Source organism: Equus quagga, chromosome 18 (assembly GCF_021613505.1).
Source record: "Equus quagga isolate Etosha38 chromosome 18, UCLA_HA_Equagga_1.0, whole genome shotgun sequence".
Taxonomy (NCBI): Eukaryota; Metazoa; Chordata; class Mammalia; order Perissodactyla; family Equidae; genus Equus; species Equus quagga.
The window spans coordinates 45,116,362-45,137,590 of record NC_060284.1 but is presented as its reverse complement, the minus strand read 5'-3'; the positions used below and the strand labels follow the sequence as shown (position 1 = coordinate 45,137,590).

The 21,229-nt window shown below is 36.0% G+C and overlaps 1 protein-coding gene across 2 annotated transcripts in view; it reads left to right on the top strand.

The window, feature by feature from the left end:
- TRIM33 (tripartite motif containing 33) overlaps window positions 1-21,229 on the top strand; it is a 116,601-nt gene that overhangs the window by 59,547 nt on the left and 35,825 nt on the right. For both annotated transcript variants that reach the window (XM_046645362.1, XM_046645361.1), the window contains exon 5: window positions 19,532-19,648. In XM_046645362.1, the coding sequence (XP_046501318.1) occupies window positions 19,532-19,648 (117 nt within the window). The remainder of the gene's footprint in view (window positions 1-19,531; window positions 19,649-21,229) is intronic.

Genomic DNA, 21,229 nt, shown 5'->3' with positions numbered 1-21,229 from the left:
CCATTATATGCTTAAGAGGGTAAAACCAAGATCATCTCAGAGATTCTAGCTTTGATGTTGTTGAACTGTTGATCTAACACCATCAGCTGTCTATGTTTGGTCTTATTGTATGAGCTGCTATTAGTCTCTAGAGCTGAACACGTTTTTGTGTTTTTTTTTTAAAGATTGGCACCTGTGCTAACATCTGTTGCCAGAAGTGTTTTTTCTTCTCCCCAAAGCTCCCTAGTACACAGTTGTATACTCTAGTTGTAGGTCCTTCTTGTTGCGCTATGTGGGATGCTGCCTCAGCATCGCTTGATGAACCGTGCCATGATGGGCCCAGGATCCAAATCAGCAAAACCCTGGGCCGCCCAAGCAGAGCCTGCAAACTTAACCACTTGGCCATAGTGCTGGACCCCTGAACACATTTCTAATTGACACAGCCCCCCACATGAAAGAGACCAAGGAACTCTGAAAGAAAGGGTGCAAAAGGACATAAGATAATATAGGAACAAAAGGAAATGCAAAATCAATCAAAATTATGACATCCTGAAAGATATGACAAACTCTTCGTCACAAAATAAGGACAAAATCTCTGCAAAAGGAGTAATTAAAGTAAGAAAGAGCTCTTGGAAGTATGATAGCTGAAATATAAAACTAATAGGTTTGGTAGATAAATTCTAGTTGGTCTCCTAGAAAATAGACAAAAAGAAAATTTAAAAAAAGATAAGAAAATTATAAGAGATCCAACAGCCAAATAGTATGAATTATAGAGAAAAAGACAGACATTATCAAATAAGTAATACAAGAAATTCTCCTAAGAACTGTAGAGTTGCCAGTTTGAAATGACCCTTTTAGTGCCTAGTACACTGATTGAAAAAAAAAAAAAAAAAAAGACCCTTATCAAGGTATATATCATTATAAAATGACAGTATGCTATGGATTAAAATCAAGATCAACAAAATTTCCAAAGAATAGAAGTATTTGACCTGCAGTGAGATGGGAATCTAAATAGGATTTTAAAAATAGCAATTATCAGGACACAGAAGATGCTGGAATAGTGACTTCAAAAGTTCAGGGGTGAGAAGGAAAGATTTTCAACCTAGAGTTCTATAGCTAAACCATTAATCAATGTGAGAGTAAAATATGGATTTTTTCAGCATAACAAGGATTCAGAAACTGCCTCCCATGTGCCTCTTTTGGGAGAGCTATTAGAGAATGTGATCCACAAAAATGGTTAATAAACCAAGAAAGTGAATGGGAATGCCCAGAAGGACAGCTGTGCAGTAGCTAGTTTAGACTGAAGTATGAGGACAGAGGACCCTATGAAGGATGTCTCCAGGAAAAAAGTGCAACTACTTCTGTTAAATTTGTTATGTGAGGTCGTTTGAAAAATAATATTGACAAGTTTTTGACATATCTGATGGAACATGAGAAACAGGGTATTGGTACATTGAAAATTAAGAAAATGAGAACAAAGGAATTTATTAATTCCAGAAGAAAAAAAGTTCTACGAGAAAAGTTATTCTTATTACACTTCTTGGCTCATCACTGGACAATATTTACATAGTCATTTATTAATTCAACAATTATTTGTATGCCTGCTGAGTGCCAGGCATGGTATATGTCACTGAACAACACAAAGTCACTAACTGTCCCTAGGGACTTAAGTTTTCGTGGGTAAAGTCAAGGAAATAGTATATATATCAGATGGTGATTGTCATAGAGAAAAATTAAGCTGGGCAATTGAGACAGGGCATGTGAGCATGGGGCTGTGAAGCTTTTTATTTTAAATAGGGTGGTTGAAAAAGGCTTCAGTGATGGGGTGGGATTTGAGAAGAGACTGAAGGAAGAATGGGAGCAAGCCCTGCTTAAATTTGGCAAGGGGGAACATGTTTCAGGTAGAGAGAAAGCAAGTGCAAAGGGCCAGAGATACTGGCATGCTTGACATTTTTGAGGAAGTGTATGGTCTGAGTAGAATGAACAAGGGGAAGAATGGTATCAGATGGGGTCTGAGGAGCAGAAAGGGCCAAATTATTTAGTGCTTTGTAGACCGTTCTAAGACTCTTGGCTTTTATTCTTGAGTATGAGCAGTGGAATGATTTGACTGATTATTGTTTTAAAAGGATCTTACTGGCTGTGATGAGGAGGGATTAAAGGCAAGGACAGAATCAGGAGACTAGTTAGGCTGTTCTCAATAATTTAGGCAAGAAATAATGGTAGCTTAGACTAGAATGCTAACGTTGGAGATGGTAAGATGTGATCAAATTCTCTATGTATTTTGAATTTGGATTTGACACCTGAAACTGTGATGTGTGGATTTGCTGATGTATGGGTTGTATGTGATAGAAGAGGTATCAGTAACACCAAATTTTTTTTTTTTTTTTTTTAAGATTTTACTTTTCTGTTTTCTCCACAAAGCCCCTGGTACATAGTTGCGTATTTTTTTTTTAGTTGTGGGTTCTTCTAGTTGTGGCGTGTGGGATGCCACCTCAGCATGGCTTGATAAGCGGTGCCATGTCCGTGCCCAGGATCCGAACCAGCAAAACCGTGGGCCGCCAAAGTGGAGCACGCGAATTTAACCACTTGGCCATGGGGCCGTCCCCATAAGTGTTGCAATAACACCAAAATTTTGGGCTTTCAAGTCACCAAGAGTAGGTGGAAGGGTAGAATTGAATTTACTGAGGTAAGGAAGACTAAGGGAAGACATGGTTTGTTAGGTGTGTTTAGGGAATTGGTAGTTAAGTTTTGGCCATAGTAAATTTGAGATCCTATAGTAATGTGAACACTGACTGTTTTACAGTAAAGTTAGATTGGGCATGATAGGAGAAGTTAGGGAGGATGGTACGTGTATAAGTGTGAATTCTTAACTGTCTGAAATTGATTAAGCTATTTAGGCTTGTCATTTTAGAAGGTATCCCATAGACCTTCTGCCCCCATCATCACAGGTGGAGAGGGTCCTCACACTCAGTGTGCCTTCTCAGAACTCCTCAGTTCCATTAACTCTGTCAGCATGGAGCAAGATGGCATCTACACATTTGGAGTGAATTTGCTTCTCCTGAAATGAGAGTCATGAGTGAACCTGCACACTGTAAGACCACACAATTCTGACTCTTCTGTCCTCATCTGGGGCAGAGATCTGGTTGATTTGCTGGAACTACAAGTTCATCTCCGTTAACAGATTACAAGAGGAACCTCCAGGCCCTACTCCTCTTTACTAGCACTATTTGCACCCTCTCTATCAGTATGTGCTTTGAATCTACTAGGTCTAATATTATTATGTTCTTTATCCCTATTTGTTACCCAAAAAAGTCTCACACCCCCAGGTCTCCTCTCATGTGCCATACCCTGATTCCCATAAGGCTTTGCGTGTGACAGTTCTCTCTCTCTCTCTGTCACTTTGTTCTCTTGGATTCATCGTTTGTCATCAGGAGGATCTCTGTATCCTCAGCCTATTCTTTGATCCTTTTCTCTACCTTCTTTTGCTGTAGGGAGACAGAGCTCTAGGGCACTGCTTCCCCTACAACCCTCTTAACTGGTAGCAGTTTTTTCTTTGATATCTTATGTGTCACTGGGCCTTGAGTTGTGAGATAGGTCTTCTCTTTGCTAATTTTTAGACCATTCTTCCTCCTTCCTCCCAAAAAAAATCTCCAAAATTTTAATCTCATGTCATCACTTGTACCCCTGCTGGTGCTGTCATAGAAGAACCCTTGGGTCATTCCACTTCATCTCTTAAAGATTTTAGTTCCTTACTCAGTGATAATCTGTGGAACACTACTGTTGTCTTAATTCCTGGCAATTTTAATATCCACAGATTGGATCCTTCAGATACCCTAGCCTTTTTTTTTTAAACTTGGGGTTTTTTTATTTTGGCAAAATTTGTATACAATGTTCTATATATTTCAGATGTACAACTTTATAATTTGATATTTGTATACCCTACGTGGTAATCACCACTGTAATAGTGACCATGCATCACCATACAGTTGATCTCCTTCCCCCATTTCCCTCTCCCCCTGTCCCTTTCCTCTCTGGTAATCACCAGTCTGTTCTCTGTGTCACTTAGTTTGTTTTTGTTTTATTTTGTTTGTTTGTTTTTAGATTCCACATATAAGTGAAATCATACAATATTTGTCTTTCTCCATCTGACTTATTTCACTTAGTGTAATACCCTTAAGGTCCACGATTATAATCACAGTCTCCAATTTCTCCTGTCCTGTCTTAAATATACACACCTGACTGTCATCATTCTATCAACATTGTTCTTTTCAAGCTCACTGATAACACATTACATTATTAAATCTAGAGGTCGTTTCTCGGTCATCATCTTAAAACCTTATAATCAGCAACATTTGATATGGTTGATCATTCCCTTAATACATTTTATTTACTTGACTCCCAGGAGGCCACATTCTTTTAGTTTTCTTCCCTGCACACCGATTGCTCCTTCTCAGTCTCATCTCATTTTCCTGCATCTCCTAATGTTGGATGTACCAAGCCTTACTCCATTATCTACAGCTATAGTCTTATGCCTTTGAATACCATGTACATGCTGATGATGTCCAAATTTACTTTTCCAGCTTAGTACTCTCTCCTGAACTTTTGGAATTGTCTATTCTACAGACTATAATATCTCTGCTTGAGTGACTGCTTTCTCAAATATAATATATCCAGAGTTGAACTGATCACCTTCCCTAAACCTTTTTCCCTGGCTGCCTTGCCTCATCTCAGTTTGTGGCAGTTGCATTTTTTCCATTGCGTGGGTCAGAAATCTTGGCACCATCCTTGATTCCTCTCTTTTCTCATACCCAAATCTAAACTTAGCAGAACATCTGTTTGGCTCCATCTTCAAACTTTATCCCCAAATCCCACAACTTCTTACTACCTCGTTGCTCTTAGCTCCATTGATACTAGCCGGATCTCAGCACCATCTTTTCTTGCCTGGGTTATTGCAGTAGTCTCCTAAGTCATCTCCATGCTTCTAATATTGCTCTCCTTCCGTTTATTCTTAACACAACTGCAAGAGCAAATCTCAAGTCTGACTGTGTCACTCCCTGCTCAAAACCTGCAGTGGCTCTCTAGTTCAGAGTGAAAGTCAGATTTGTTAGGGTGGCTCATGCACACACCTTTCATCTGCTACTACTCTCCCCCTCACTCTGCTACAGCTACACCAGCTTTCTTGCTGCTTCTCAAACGTGCCAGGGATGCTGCTGCCTGTTTATTTTCTCTCCCTGGAACTTTGTTGCTCCACTTGTTTGCATAGCTAACTTCCATATATCCATCAAGTTTCTGTTTGAATGTAACTTTGTCAATGAGACCTATTCTGATCACTGTGTTTGAAGTTGCAGTTAGGTTGTTTACTCCCAATCCTCCTTTCCTTGATTTTTTTTTTTTAATGTAGCACTAATCACCTTCTAAACATATTCTATAATTTACAACTTATTCATTTTTTGTGTTCTTCCTATTAGAATGTAAGCTTCATGAATATAGGTGTTTTTGTTTTATTCACAAGAGCCTGGAACGGAATTTGACACAAATTTACGCATTTTATCCATTCAACAAATATTTATTAATTTTGATATAGAAAAAAACAGGTAATAGAGTTGCCTGAATATGAGTTATCAATTATTTGTGTGTATTTTCATAGAAATCAATTGTCTGAGAGCCCCTTGCTCTATCATTTAATTGGAGGCCTTTGCTCTATTGGAACGTTTAATCTTCCTACATTTAGTGTAGTTATTGATGTGGTTAGGTTTAAGTTTACCGTTTACTTAAAAAAAATTTTTCTCTGTTGTTTCTTTCTTGCCATCTTTAAGTTAATAAAACTTACTGATATTTCACTTTACATCCATGCTTTCCTCTTCAAGCTATACCTCTTTATTATTTTTAGTGATTGCTCTGGGGCTAATGATACGTACTTTTAACTTAAAGACTACTTAAAATATTGTACTATTATTCACTGCATAAATGTAGTAACCTTACAAGCGAATAATTCAGTTTATTAAACCCTCATCCTTTGTACTTATGCCATATCATTTATTCATACATACATTATAAATCTAACTTACAATGCTTTTATTTTCCTTTTTTAATAGCTGTCTTCTAAGGAAATTATGACAAGGAAAAATAAAAGCTCAGTCTTTTATATTTACCCGTTTATTGCCATTTCTGTTTCTCTTTATTCCTTACTGTGTTTATGAGTTACCATCTCATATCATGGTCTCTTGTCCTGGAGAATATCCTTCAGCATTTCTTGTTTTGCAGGTTTGCTGGCAATGAATACGTTCAGCTCCTGCTCATTGGAAAGTTTGTACTAGTTATAGAATTCTGGATTGATAATTTCTGACCTCCTTTGTTTTTAATGATATTGTTCATATTAGCCTTCCTTGTTGTCTGGTGGTTCTGGTTGCTTTCAGGGTTTTCTCTTTTTCTTTGGTCTGCATCAGTTGACCATGATGTTTGACCATGATATGTTTCCTTCTGTTTATCCTGTGTGTGGTTCACTGAGCTTCTTGTATCTGTAAGTTTATGGGTTTCATTAAATTTGGGAAGTTGGCCATTATTTCTTTAAAAAAATTTTTCCCCATATTCTTACTGTCTTCTGGGACTCCAATTACATGTCTGTTAGACTATTTGATTTTGTCACACAGGTCTCTGAAGCTTTATTTTCCTTCAATCTGTTCTCTCTCTCTTCTTCAGACTTTATAAGTTGCATTTGTGTTCATTTTCAGTAACCCTTTCTTCATCCATCTCCCATTTGCTGCCAAGCCCATCCAGTAAATTATTTCATTCCATTTAATGTATTTTTCTAGAATTTCCATTTTTTCAATAGTTTTTGTCTGCTGAGATTTCCTATCAGTTCACTCATTAAGAATTGTTTTCAGTTAAATTTTGAGTAAATATACAATAGTCCATTTAAAGTCTTTGCTAAATACAGTATCTGGACCATCTTGTCGGTTTTTATTGAGTACATTATTCTTTACTTTGAGTCATTCTTTCCTGTTTCTTTGAATGCCTAGTGATTTTTTATTGAGATTTGAGCATTGTGGATGATACGTTATAGAACTCTGGATTCTTTTATCTACCTCTGCAGACTGTTGATTGTTGTTCTAGCAGACAGTTAAATTACTGGCTGATCACCTTGATCTTGTGTAAGTTTGGTTTTACCCTTTGTTAGGGAGGGTCTGTGAAAAGCCCAGGGTATTTCCCAAGCCTCTCTAACTTAGTGAGACTCAACTTCTAAACTGTAAATTTCTTGGAAGATCTTGTGAAGGCTTGGTTTTAGGCTTTGTCAAGATAGAATAAGCCTGGAGTAGAACTTATTCCATATAGTCGTTTCCTTTAAGGTGTGGCATTTCTAGTTTCTTAGGTAGGTGCCTGGGGAGGTGAACAAAGTGTCTCTCCCCACTGGCTTAGCTGGAATTCTGTCTCCCAGAACTGCTTAACCTCTAGTTTCTGTCTTCCAGTGTCAACTTCATATCAGCAGCTCTCTGGTAAGCCTTGTATAATCTCATCCTGTGCATGTACAGCCTCGACATTGACCAAGGACTTGTGAGGAATTGATTTGTTCTGTATCTTCTTCGCCTTCCCCTGTCACTCCCCAGCCTCGCCCTGCACAGCTCCCTCCGTTCCAGTGCCCTGCTCCATGGATTCCACCTGCTCAGTAGTCCCAAACCTCAGTTTCTACCTCCTCAGCTCAAAGAGACTTGTGCTCTGCTTGGTCTGCGATGCTCTGTGCTGGTCATCAAGAAATCGTCTACAGAAAGGCAGGGTGATAGCGGTGCTCTTTAAAGGACTGCAAAATTTTTCTGTAGTTCAGTGACTGAATAGAGTTGCCTCGTGTATTTCTGTCTTGTTTTATAGTTTTTGGTGGCAGGACTGATCTGGTACTGTTACTCTGTTGTGGCTGAGGCTAGAGGTTGCCTTTGCTCCACTGTAATATTTTTTGTCCCTGGTTGCAGTTTTATATATAGTTAGACAAGGGTGTTTGTAGATTGTTTTTGAGGATCAGGATGGTTTAAGAGAGAGTGCTTGCTTAAAACCTAACATCAGACATTTTTGTTAAAGCATAAGATAGTTTATAATGGTGGTCACTTGAATGAACTATGTAAGTGAAATTTCACTAAAATGTTTTCCTAAAGAAACAGCTTTCCTTGGAATTAGTCTTTTACATTAAAAAGATGGTTGAATGGGTTGATAAATGTATGGATAAGCTTTAGAGCAGATAGTCTCAATCCTAGGTGTATTTTGGAACTACCTAGAGAGCTTTAAAAAAGTTGATGCCTTAGTCCTACCCTAGAGTGGTTAAATAACAATCTTAAATTACATTCTGGGTATCAAAAAATTTTTACAGTATTTTAAGAATACTGGTAAGTCACCCCAGGTGGTTTTTGTGTTTCGGTGAAGGTTGTGAACCGCTACTTTAGAGGAATCTTTGCCAAACTCATCTTTTAGTTTTTCTGTAAATTGTTCTAAAGTTCAAAAAGACTTTCACATGAGATCCAAATAGCTGGTAGAAATGACGTATAAATTCCCACCTACCATCGATCCTCTGAAGGAAGTAGAGTGAGAGCTGTGGTGACAAATCAAGGTTTCCTATCCAAGCATTTTGTTTTCATGAAATGTATTTATTGTCAGAGAAAAACCAGCTTCTTACTGAACTTCATTCAGTGTTCATTCAGCTCATTTGTTCAGTAGATATTTGAGAGCTTACCATGTACCAGGTACCATGCCACGTGATGACTGTCCAATCATAAAAACTGAGACTGTCCTTGCTGTGTTTGAGTCTTGTAGCCTGTATGTGACTTGAGATTGAGTATATGGTTCAGTAATAGTTCATCTCTACAATTATCTCCCAAATATAGTTAATTCATTTTGGTTTTGCTGAAAAGAGCCTTGTTAATTTCAATATGAGTTTGTGGGTCTGTCAAACTATCTGAGGATCTGTTAGGCTCATGAGTCAGTCACCTAGCAGAATGATTGGTTATGACTGGAAAGAGAAGCATTGAGTATGGCTAAGAGTTAGCTTGAAAGAGGAATATCAGGAGAGAAGATTTGAGAAAGAAGTATGTTCAGAGTGATCAGTTTTCCGTTTGGCAAAGGGACTGGCAGTTGAGAAATATGTTGGTAAAAATATTGTTATTTGGTAAAATTATTATAAAAGTAAAAACGCGATCAGTTGGCCATTTTCCTTGGCAGCAGTGCAAACCTACGTCTAATCATTTATGTTTCATCCCTGATTTCTGCATGGCTGGTTCCTATTTTTGAGGTCTTAGTATAAATGTCATCACTCTTCAAGAACCCTTTTTTGTGTACCCAGTCTAGAACTTTTAGGCATTCGTGTCCTGTCTATCACATCACTTTATTTTGTTTTCTCGTCTTTAATTGGAATGTAAGGAAAAGAAGAAGAGGACTCGATTTTATCTTGTTTACTGTGGGATTCCTACCCTTTAAATACTTCCTGGCAAATAGAAGAGTTCTGTGCATGTCAATAAAGACTGCATACTTTTTAAAAGCTTTAAAATCACAAGATACATCATATATACAGAATTACCTAAAAATACAGGATAAAGAATAACTAAAATATCTTTTAAAAATCTGGATTTGTTTTTCTTTTTTTACCTAACTACTTTATAAATGGAACTCTTAGGTATATCTTTTACTTCTCTGAAAAAAATTACTGAGACGCTAAATGGCATCATGATCCAATAAAGTTGGGGAACTTCTTGGCTGTAGTTTATCCATTCTTTTCTTGATAATAATTGTGTTGTTTCTAGTTTTGACTAGTATAAAAAAATAATATTCCTTCACATCTCCTGGGGTACATGTGCATGTGTTTCTTTAGGATATGTACTTTGGATAGGAATTCCTTGATTATGTTTGTTTTTTAACTGTAGCTTTAGATTCTTTGTGTTTCAGGTTTTCTTTTTTTTTTTTTTAAAGATTTCATTTTTCTCCTTTTTCTCCCCAAAGCCCCCCGGTACATAGTTGTATATTTCGTTGTGGATCCTTCTAGTTGTGGCACGTGGGACGCCTCCTCAGCGTGGTCCGATGAGCAGTGCCATGTCTGCGCCCAGGATTCAAACCAACAAAACACTGGGCCGCCTGCAGCGGAGTGTGCGAACTTAACCACTCGGCCACGGGGCCACCCCTGGGTTTTCTATTTTTTTAATTAAAAAAATTTTTTTAAAGATTGGTACCTGAGCTAACATCTGTTGCCAATCTTCTTTTTTTTTTTAATTACTTTTTCTCCCTAAATCCCCCCAGTACATAGTTGTATATTTTAGTTGTGGGTCCTTCTAGTTGTGGCATGTGGGATGCCACCTCAACGTGGCCTGACGAGCGGTGCCATGTCCGTGCCCAGGAGCCGAGCCGGCTGAACCCTGGGCCGCCAAAGTGGAGTGTGAACTTAACCACTCGGCCACAGGGCTAGCCCCCAGGTTTTCTATTTTTTATGTCAGTTTTACAAAGTTATATTTTTGTATAAATTTGTTCATTTTATCTGAATTTTCAAATTTCTTGATGCTAGGCTTCATTAATATCTTTTTAATGTCCTTAGATCTGTAGTGATGGTGACCTCTCTTTAATCCCTGATAATAGTTATTTGTGCCTTCTCTGTTTTTCTCGAGCAGTCTTTTCACAAATTTAGTCAGTATTAGTCTTTTCAAAGAACTGACTTTGGCTTGTTAATCTTCACTAAATTGTGTTTGTTTCTCCATTCATCTTAATTCCTTCCTTCTACTTTCTTTGGGTTTGTTTTACTTTTCTTTTTTCTACTTTCTTGAGATGGATGCTTAGCTTATTAAATTTCCTTTTTTTTCTAATAAATAGAGATTTTCTATTAAGTACTGCCTTAGCCCTATTTCAAATTTTGATAGATGGTCTTTATTAGATCAATTCAAAATATTTTCTAGTTTCCATTGTGATTTCTTTGAACAAGAAATTACATAGGATAGGTTATAGAGTTGTTTTTGTTTTTAATTTCTGAACACATGTAAAACTCATCTTTTTTTTTTTTTATAGTCTTAATTTAATAGCATTATGGTTGGAGAATGTGGCCTGTATGATTTCAGTCCTTTGAAATTTGTTAATACTTGCTTTATGGCCTAGTACACCCATTGGCAAACTGTGGCCTATGGGTAAATCCTGCCATGCTCCCATGGCTTTTCTTTCCACTACAAAGGCAGAGGGACAGTTTAGCAGTTGTGACAGCGATATTAGGGTCTGCAAACATAAAAATATGTGCTGTCTGATCTTTTACACAGAAAGTTTGCTGATCTCTGGCCTACTATAAAATTAGCTTCTTTAAAGGTTCTGTGTGCACTTGAATAGGTACTGTACTTTAGGTATAGTGTTCTACACTCTAGTCTCGTAGTCCTCAGGTATGTTAATTGTATTCCTATCTGTACTTCAGTTTTTCTGTCTGCTTGTTCTTTTACTCAGAGAGATGTGTCAGAATCTTCAATTATGATTCTGAATTTCTTAAATTCTTCTTGTTTTATCACTATTTGCTCTCTATATATTTAAACTTGTTATTAAGAGCATACATACTTAAAATTATCTTGCTGGTGAATTGAACCAGTTGAGTTGATCTCTGTCTCTTGTCATGTTAACCTTGAAGTCTGTGTTGTTTGCCAGCTTTCTTTTCGTTAGTAATTGCATAGTATATATTTTTCCTTCCATTTTTACTTTCCACTTTAACTGAGCCCTTAGTTGACTTAAATTTAGTATAATTACTCAAATATTTTCATTTAAAACTACCATTTCATTTCATGATTTCTTATTTCCCTTCCCGTTCTAATTTATTTTCCTTTCCTTTTTTTCCCTTTTTTTGGATTGAAAAGTCTTTTTCATAATTCCATTTCCCCTATTTTGCTAGTTTCAAAGTTGTCCATATTGTTTCTTTTCTCTTAGTTGTTACTCTAGAAGCTACAATATATACATTTATCAAAGTCTAAACTTAATATCATCACTCACTGCCTAGTAATATTAGACTGCTTAAAAACTTCATTCCTGTGGCCAGCACCGTGGCTCAGTGGTTAAGTTCATGTGCTCCACATCAGTGGCCCAAGGTTTCACTGGTTCGGATCCTGGGCACTGACATGGCACTGCTCATCAGGCCATGCTAAGGTGGTGTCGCACACAGCACAACCAGGACTATGTACTCTGAGGCTTTGGGGAGGAGGAGGAGGAGGATAAAAGATTGGCAACAGATGTTAGCTCAGGTGCCAATCTTTAAAAAAAAACAACAAGGGATCAGCCCACTGGCACAGCAGTTAAGTTTGCACTTTCTGCTTCGGCCTCCCGGGGTTCACCCATGCGGACCTATGTACTGCTTGTCAAACCATGTTGTGGCAGGCATCCCACATAAAATAGAGGAAGATGGTAGGGGTGTCAGCTTAGGACCAGTCTTCCTCAGCAAAAAAGAGGAGGATTGGTGGTAGATGTTAGCTCAGGGCTAATCTTCCTCAAAAACAAAAAACAAAAAAACCAAACTTCATTCCTCTCTCTCCTTTGCTTTCCTTGTAATTATGTATTTTAATTGTTTTCTTACCCCTGTCGAATATTAGTTATTAAATTTACATAGTGTTTTAGATTTATCCTGCTTTTTCGCCCCATTTTCTCTGTTCTTTTTTCCTTCTTCTCAGACCTTCCATCTTGATTCATTTTCCTTGACTGAAGTTTATTATTTTTAGAATGTTTTTTAGAAACAGTCTATAGGTAGTGAACTTGGTATCAGTTTGTCTAAAAATGTCTTTATTTTTCTCTCATTTTTGAAAAATATTTTTGCTACGTACAGCATTTTATTTATAGGTTGTCAGTTATTTTTTGTTGTTAACACATTGGTTGTGTTAGCACATTGCCTTTTTGCTCTTAAGAGGTCAGCAAACTTTCTACCTGTTCTTTTTTCTTTTTTTTTTTAAAGATTTTATTTTTCCTTTTTTTCCCCGAAGCCCCCCCGGTACATAGTTGTATATTTTTAGTTGTGGATTCTTCTAGTTGTGGCATGTGGGATGCTGCCTCAGCGTGGCTTGATGAGTGATGCCCTGTCCGCGCCCGGGATTTGAACTGGCGAAACCCTGGGCCACCGAAGCAGAGCGCGCGAACTTAACTACTCGGCCACGGGGCCAGCCCCCTACCTGTCATTCTTTTTAAGGTAACAAGGTGTCTTTGTTTTCTGATTGCTTTTTAAGATTACCTCTTTTGGTTTGTTTTTCCCAGTCTTTGGGTTGTGTCTTTGAATCAGTGATCTCTCCAAATATTGCATCTGTTGCATTCTTGTCTCTTCTTGGAACTCCAATTAGAGGTACGTTAGACCTTCTCATACCATTCTCTATCTCTCTTAACCTATGTATTTCCCATTTTTTTAGTTCATAGTGCGAAACAGAGAGGCATTTTCTTCTGAACAATCTCAGCTCATGAATATGTTCTTTAACCATGTTAAGCTTCCATTAATAATCATCCATTACATTTAAAATTTTAAAGTTTCCCTCACACCCCACCCCACTTTAAAAATCTTTTTATTTTGAGATATGAAGTTATAGATTCACAGAGTTGCCAAAAATATTTAGAGGTTCTTTGTATTCTTTACTCACCTTTTTAAATAGTTGCCTGAATATTTGCTAGCTTGTCTTTCATTCTTTAAATACAGTGAACACAGCTGTTTTGCTTCTGTTAGTGAGTCTTTTCTTCCTCTTTGTTTTTCTGTTGATTTTTGCTCAAGCTGTCATGTTTCCTTATATATATCTGGTTATTTTGAACTATGAACTACTCATTTTCCTTGAAAAATTATTTATGCATGTTCTTTGTTCTAGAATTATGATGCTTTCCTCAATAAAGAATTGAATTTCCTTTTGCTAGTGCATGGAAGCACTACCAGGTTGAGAGCATTAAATTTCCAGAGTGAAGTTGTTTTGGACCATCAGATGGTGTACACTTTATCTAAAAATCCACATGTGGGGTGCTTTGTGACTGCGACTTCTAAGCATTCTTCCCGTCTTTCTTCCACAGTGTTATTGTAACTTTCCTTTAGTCCTTTAGAGGTAGTAGAGGAGCAGGTTGCTCTTAGCACCTCCTTACTTTGAGGTCATAGCTCTTTCAGATCTCTGCCTTATGATGGCATAGTTACACATAACGATGTTTCCCTCAACAGCGGACCATGTATACAACAGTGGTCCCATAAGGTTAGTACCATGTAGCTTAGGTGTGTAGTAGGGTATCCCATCTAGGTTTGTGTGAGTACACTCTGATGTTTTTGCACAATGATAATATCGCCTAACAACACATTTCTCAGAACGTTTCCCTGTCATTAACGATACATGACTGTATTTGTGAAACCATCATCACAATCAAAGTAGTGAACATACTTATCACCCCCACAAATTTCACCTTAATATTTGAAAGATGTTTTTGCTAGATAACTAATTCTAGATTGACAGTTTTCTTTCAGTACTTTGACGATGTTGCTCCACTCCCTTGTGGCTTCATTGTTGCCATTGAGAAGTCTACTGTTCTATCCTTATTCTTCCATACATATCTTTTTTCTCCTCTAGCTTCTTTTTAGATTTTTTCTTTATTCCTGGTTTTGAGCAGTGTGGAAATAATATACCTTAGTGTAATTTCTTAATGTTTCTTGGGCTTGAAGGATGTTGAGCTTCTTAGATAAGTATGTTTATAGCTTTTATCAAATTTGGAAAATTTTAATCTATTATTATAATTTCTTCCAGTTTTTGTTCCTCTTCCCTCTCCTTTCCCATTTGGGGAGGCTGATTATCCATATGTAAGTGTTATCACAGTTGTCCCAAAACTCACTGTTCCTCTGCCCCACCCCCCATTTTTTCCTGTTTGATTTTGGATGGAATTAATAGCAGATTAGACATTACAGAGGAAAAGATTAGTGAATTTGAAAATAGCAATAGGAAGTAACAACCTGTTCTACTGATGAAGTCTTAGGTAACTGAAATATCAGCTGAGGTCACCATGTGCCCTTTGAGATTTCGATTAAAGTTAGTTTTTGTTCTCTGTCATGTTTATGTTAATACTAATGTTTTGGGAAATCCTAATGTCTTCCCCAAGCTTTCTCTAAATTTCCACCCTTTTAGGTTCTCATCATGGTTGCTCAGAATTCTACTCTCTGTAGCTCTTCCTGAACTTTTATGGCTATCATCTCCCCTTCATATAGAGTATTAAATAAGGAAGAGAGCCTCATTTTAAATTTTTCTCGAAAACACTCTTATGAGGAACTTATGTACTTAGTAGACTTTTTGTTGTTGAAGGATTGAGGTTTTATATTGTAACAATGAAAATCTTTTAAAATTACTGCTAAAAACAGTGATGATAACTAGTTTTAAGCACCTTCTGTGCTTTAGTAAGCACGTGCTTAAGTGCTTTGTGTGTTTTGACCAATTTAATTCTTGGAACAGTCCTATAAGATAAATATAATTATTACTACATATTTTTCTGATACTGTGAAGTTAGTAATAGTACCTGTGTCATTAAATATTTCTAAAGATTTAATGAGAGAATCTATGTTAGATACTTAGCACCAGTGCCTGAAAACATGGTAAATTCTCAAAGCAGGCTAGCTATTGCTGTGTTGATGGATGATTAGATTGATGGATGCTTAGATAAAATATGATGTTTGGTATTTTTTTCAAAGTAACCTTGATAGAGTGGGTGGATGTAGTGACAAAACTGGCTATAAATGGATACTTCCTTGAAAGTGGATGATGGGTTCACTGAAATCGAATCTCTCCTTTAATATGTTTGAAATTTTATGTAATTTTTTAAAATGGAATAGCTGAATTAAAAAAGAAGCTGAGTCAGAATTACTACATATCAACTTTAAAAAAATGTTTCCCTACATACTTAGTTTGAATGCAAACTAAGATGATATGTTTCCCTAGAAGTTCCAGAGTAAAATCGTATCGATTGTTATACACACTGACAATTACTCAGAATAATACTGTATTAACTTGGCAAGTAGAGTAGCATCCCTGTATAGCTCAGGACTGTGTAAGACTCTAAATGTGCATTCAGAATTATAGTTTGAAGTTATTAGCTAAGTGATTCTCAACCTTATGAAAAACAACCCTTTTATTATTCATGTCCTACTCTTATGAGAACTATATTTTCAAAAACTTCTTAGCAAACTGCATTAAATAATAATTTATTTCTCAATAATAAAAAAAAGCATGATGATTAATTCTGATCAAAACCTGATAACCAGTATATATTTAGTATACTGAGTTTCTATAATTGTAGTCCAAAGCACAGAGAGTGTTACTTAGCGTGTCCTAACTAAATCATGGGCATGCATAATTTTTACCTAGATGTTTTGAAGTACTGAAAATAGCTCATTGTGACTAAGGAAACCCTTATTAAGAATTACTACTTCATATGCAAGATTAAAATCTAAGAAACTGCTTTCATGTATTTACATATTAATCAAAATTATGCTTAATCCATTTATTCATTATTCTTTCTCCCCATTTCTAAAGTATTTCAGCTGTAATTTTGATTAAAGAAATGCAATGTTAGTTTATTCTATTAACTAAGAGAATCAGAAGTAGCTTATAGCCAAAATTGCTTCCATATTGCTCCTTTGTTTTTCAAGCTCCAGTTTCTTCTAATAATACAGTTGAAGTTTATTCAAGTGAACAGAGACAAATGATTGTCACTTTTCAGTCAGTCCCTTGATGGTTCACTATTATTTATTATCATAATTCAACTTCAGCAAAATGAATAGGACTTTTAGCATCTGGTACTTCCCTACTCTTCTAGTTTTGCCTTCTTTTGCTTAACCCTGAAAGGGACAGATGGCTTCAGAACTGTGTACTTTTGTAGTCCTATTCTTTTTTTTCTCCACTGAAAGCGTTTACAGTCCTTCCAAGTTTGTCTGCCTAGAAAGCTCTTATTCATCCTTTAACGTGCAGCTCAGCTGTCAACTCCTATAAAAGGGGAGGAAAGGACACATACTTTGACCCAGGTGTATCATAATGTGTTCGCTTGCTACTTATTCACATGAATGTAATAAGATATTCCTAGAAACAGGATTCTAAAACATTTATTTTGAAGTGAGAAGAAAAATAAATTTGTACAAGGTTAAATTTTATGAATTAAAATTTTGTAAATTATGTTACTAGTTGACCTTTTTACAAAATGCCTGATTTGCTGACGTAATCAAACTCTGTGTCAGATGATCTTGCTCACTGTGTCAGGCTCATTAAATCAGAAGGGTTAGCATGGTAATCTGTTACTCCTACTTTATTTGTACAAATTTAACAAAGTAAAATTTTATTTTGGACATAGAGAAATTATGGTATATGTAATAAATCAAATGTTCTTTAATGAAAGAACAGTCTTTGGGTCACCTATCTAGTGGTAGAACCTTTTTAAAGCCTTTTAAATTAAAATACCCACATGCTTTTGTGCTGTTTAATTACTATCTTATACAAGTTATAATGTGCTAGACTTTACATTATAGACAGATTTACTTTTTGCTTTAAAAGGTATTCTCCTTGAAAAATCATTAAAATGGTGAATTTTGTTATGTATGTTTTACTGCAGTAAAAAAAATTTTAAATCCATGCACAAAGTAAAAAAGACCTCACTTGCCAGCGCTTCTCTCACACTGATTCCCATATTGCTCTATGCTTTTCCTTCTATTGCCCTCCATTTTTCCTTTACCTCTTGAACCCCACCACTAAGCAGACTTTCCTTTATCTTAACAAACTTTCTTTATGTTAATAACTTCATAGCCTTTCCTCCTGTATTTACCTTAATTGAGACCTTCCCTGAGACTCAAACATCTAGGTGCTCATAGTTTTCCTCTTCGTTTCAATTGCTGCCTTTACTTGAGTGATTTGTGTCCACATAGATAATTATAACTTTGTCAGTACCTTGAACTCCTCATTTCCAGTGACCTTTTTTTGACTATGCCTTAGCTAAGCATTCAGTTTTTAGGTCATACCGTCGACCTTGCTTTAACTGGGGCCCCATAAACTCCCAGATCACCAGTGTTGTTGATGTCTCTGACGAAGTCCATTATTCTAGCTTGTTTGTTCAGCTATACCAACTAGTGCTGTACCCTGATAATTCATATGAGCTACTGTCTTAGAGTTCTAGCTGGTCTTCCCCTTCTCTCCTCTTCATATCTTTTATATTTCTATCTGATGATTTTTCTAGAATGTAAACCTGATTATCACATCTTGGTTTAGACTTCTTCAAGGATATCCCATTACTGAGAAAATAAATCCAAAAATTAGCATGATGTAGCTGACTCTTCATAGTCTGGTTCTGGATTTCATTAGTATTGTCTCATATTTCGACCTTTGCATGTTTTTCTTTGGCTATATTGAAGTATTTGTAGTTCCCCAAATATGCCCTTGCACTTAGCAAAGGATATTCCTATTCTGACTTCTCTGTGTTCTTGTTGCAGACTATATTTTCTTCGTTATATCTCTTATCATAGTGCAGTATCATTTCATATTTGTGCCTGTTGTAGTAATATTATTCATACTGCTAGAATATGAGCAATAATGGATTTTTTTACTCATGTTTCCCTAGCATAAAGAAGCTAAAACATATTTATTGGCTTAATGAACAGTTACAAAAAGGAAGTAAAACTAGCAAAGAAAGCTGTTGTACCTTCTTAGTACCCAAGGACCAGTAGTCTTTACTATCACGTCTAAATTTTCACTCTTATAATACTAGAAAATCTTAACATAACACCACTCATGTTGACAAAGTTATGATAAAACTGATGTTGGTGATATTTTTATAGTTGTATCGTTTGACAGTGATATATTCTGAGAAATGCATGTTTGGCGATTTCGTCATTGTGCAAACGTCATCATGTACGTACACAAACCTAGATGGTGTAGCCTACTACACACATAGGCTGTATGGTCCCAATCTTAGGGGACCACCATTGTATATGTGGTCCATTGTTGACCTGATCATCCTTTTATGGTGTGTGACTGTTATTGCTATAACCCTTGTGAAGTTTGACTATATAGCATCTAGGACTGAAAAATTATTTCAAATGACAGCACAAAGAATAAAAGTCAGATGCGAAATTGTGCATACATTATAGTTACACTTGTATTTTAAAATGCGTAATAAAAAGACTAAGGAACTATATATTACAGTGGTAGCAGTGATTTTATGATGTTGGAACTTTGGGTGGTTTTCCCACCTTTGAAAGTATTTTCTATAATATGGTTGTATTTTTGATTTGAAGTATATATAACTTACCCCAATAATTAGATTTTTAAAAATGTAATCCTGAATCAAAGCTCTTAATGTATGAGCACTGGAACATTTTTTGAGTGATGTTTTTTTTTTGGTCTTAAAATGGCTCTTCACAGTCTGGTCAGAAGGGAAGGGATTGGTAGTTAAAAATTGCTGTTGAGGTAAAGTATGTGTGGCCAGCATAGAATGTTGGTCATTTAAGTAGGGTTTCAAGATTGACTCATACAGTAATTCTTCATTTCCAAAATCTGAATAGTAAATTTTCTGTTTTAAAGGTAGTTTTTGTTTTGGTTTTAAGGTATCAGTTTTTGGAGGAAGCTTTTCAAAACCAGAAAGGTGCAATTGAGAATCTGTTGGCTAAGCTTCTTGAGAAGAAGAATTACGTTCATTTTGCAGCTACTCAGGTACAGAATAGGTAAGTGTGTTGCATTAAAACCATAATTTCACTTTTAGGATTATTAAATGCAGTGGGTACAGTTTAAATTTGTTTTCCTTCTATGTTATATTAAACATATATAGAAAACTTTATTTTTTGGAGAGGTAAATTGTATAATTTGAGTTTGGATTATAATATTTATTAATTAAGCAAAATTTAATTGACCAAAATTTTGGATACTCTTTTAGGATACATCTTTGACTGTTTTATAATTAATAAGACTCTATTCTTCATAAGCCTTGGTTAAATGTGGGAAAAGCAGTTAATATGTAGGAAGTTGAATTAGAAAATTTAAACCCAAGACTGTCTAGAAGACAGTGTAGAGGAGAGAATATGAGGAGTGGTGGACCAATTTATTTTCCTATCTGTGAAACAAGCGTTAAAAACAGTACTTACCTTAGTAGTAGTATTATAAGAGGAATGTACAGCAAGTTTTCTGGCACATCGTAAACCCTCAAATTTTAGCTGCTATTATTTTGTTAGTAATGCCATCAGTATTTAAAAATTCTATTTTAATTCATTTCTAAATAAATTAAACATATTGGTAAAGCAAGTAGGAGTAAATTCCATAAGTGAGTAGATTAACAAGATTAGGACTCTTAATGTAGAAAGACAAACACTTGGAGCTAACATTGTTAAAACCTGTATGTTCCTGGAGGTTCGAATAGGGATAATAGGCCTTCATACTTAAGGTTCACAAATATTGGGACTTTTACGTGCTTCTAGAATATTAAAATTTGTTAATTTATGATGTTTAAAATAGCACATAGTAGATAAACTCAAAAAATGTTAAATAGATGAAGAATGAAAACAGTGCATTATACATCAGACAGTAAAGTGGTAGAACTTTCATTTTAAGAAGTGATACCAAAGGGAAATAAAGGCTTCTCAGAGGTTGTAGATAATATGTAAATATATACACACACACAACTCATGGATGGTTAGTTCTTATGGAAATGTCAGGAGGTTTCAGATTATGTTGCTGATATGTTGTGGGTGATGTTGGAGAGGATAACTGTGTCTTTTCATAAATTACAGATGGATGTCCCTTTCAGAGAAAAGATAGTGAGTTGGTTCATATGTCAGTCCCATATTTTTGTACATAGGTTTTGTACATATTTTATATTGTGTACGTATTTTGTATGTATGTTCCTGAATCTGTAGAGAAGTGGAACAAGAGGTTTGTGTGTTATAAGATGGCAAAGGGTTGGGGAAATTAATGATGTCATCTTAAGAAAGCTTTAAAAAAAAGTGTTAAAATCTCTAAGGATACTCCCCCTTTTAGACACGTTCTTTGATCTGTCTCTATTTTTTAATGTACATTCATTTTTTTCCCCTTCACAAATGAACATAGAGTAGACATGCTTAAATCCAGTGAGAGTCTGACTGGCTGACTGTCCTCTGCTTTCAGCATGCTGAATGATGTCAGTCTTTGAACATAGAGTAGACATGCTTCAATCCAGTGAGAGTCTGACTGGCTGACTGTCCTCTGCTTTCAGCATGCTGAATGATGTCAGTCTTTGAACATAGAGTAGACATGCTTCAATCCAGTGAGAGTCT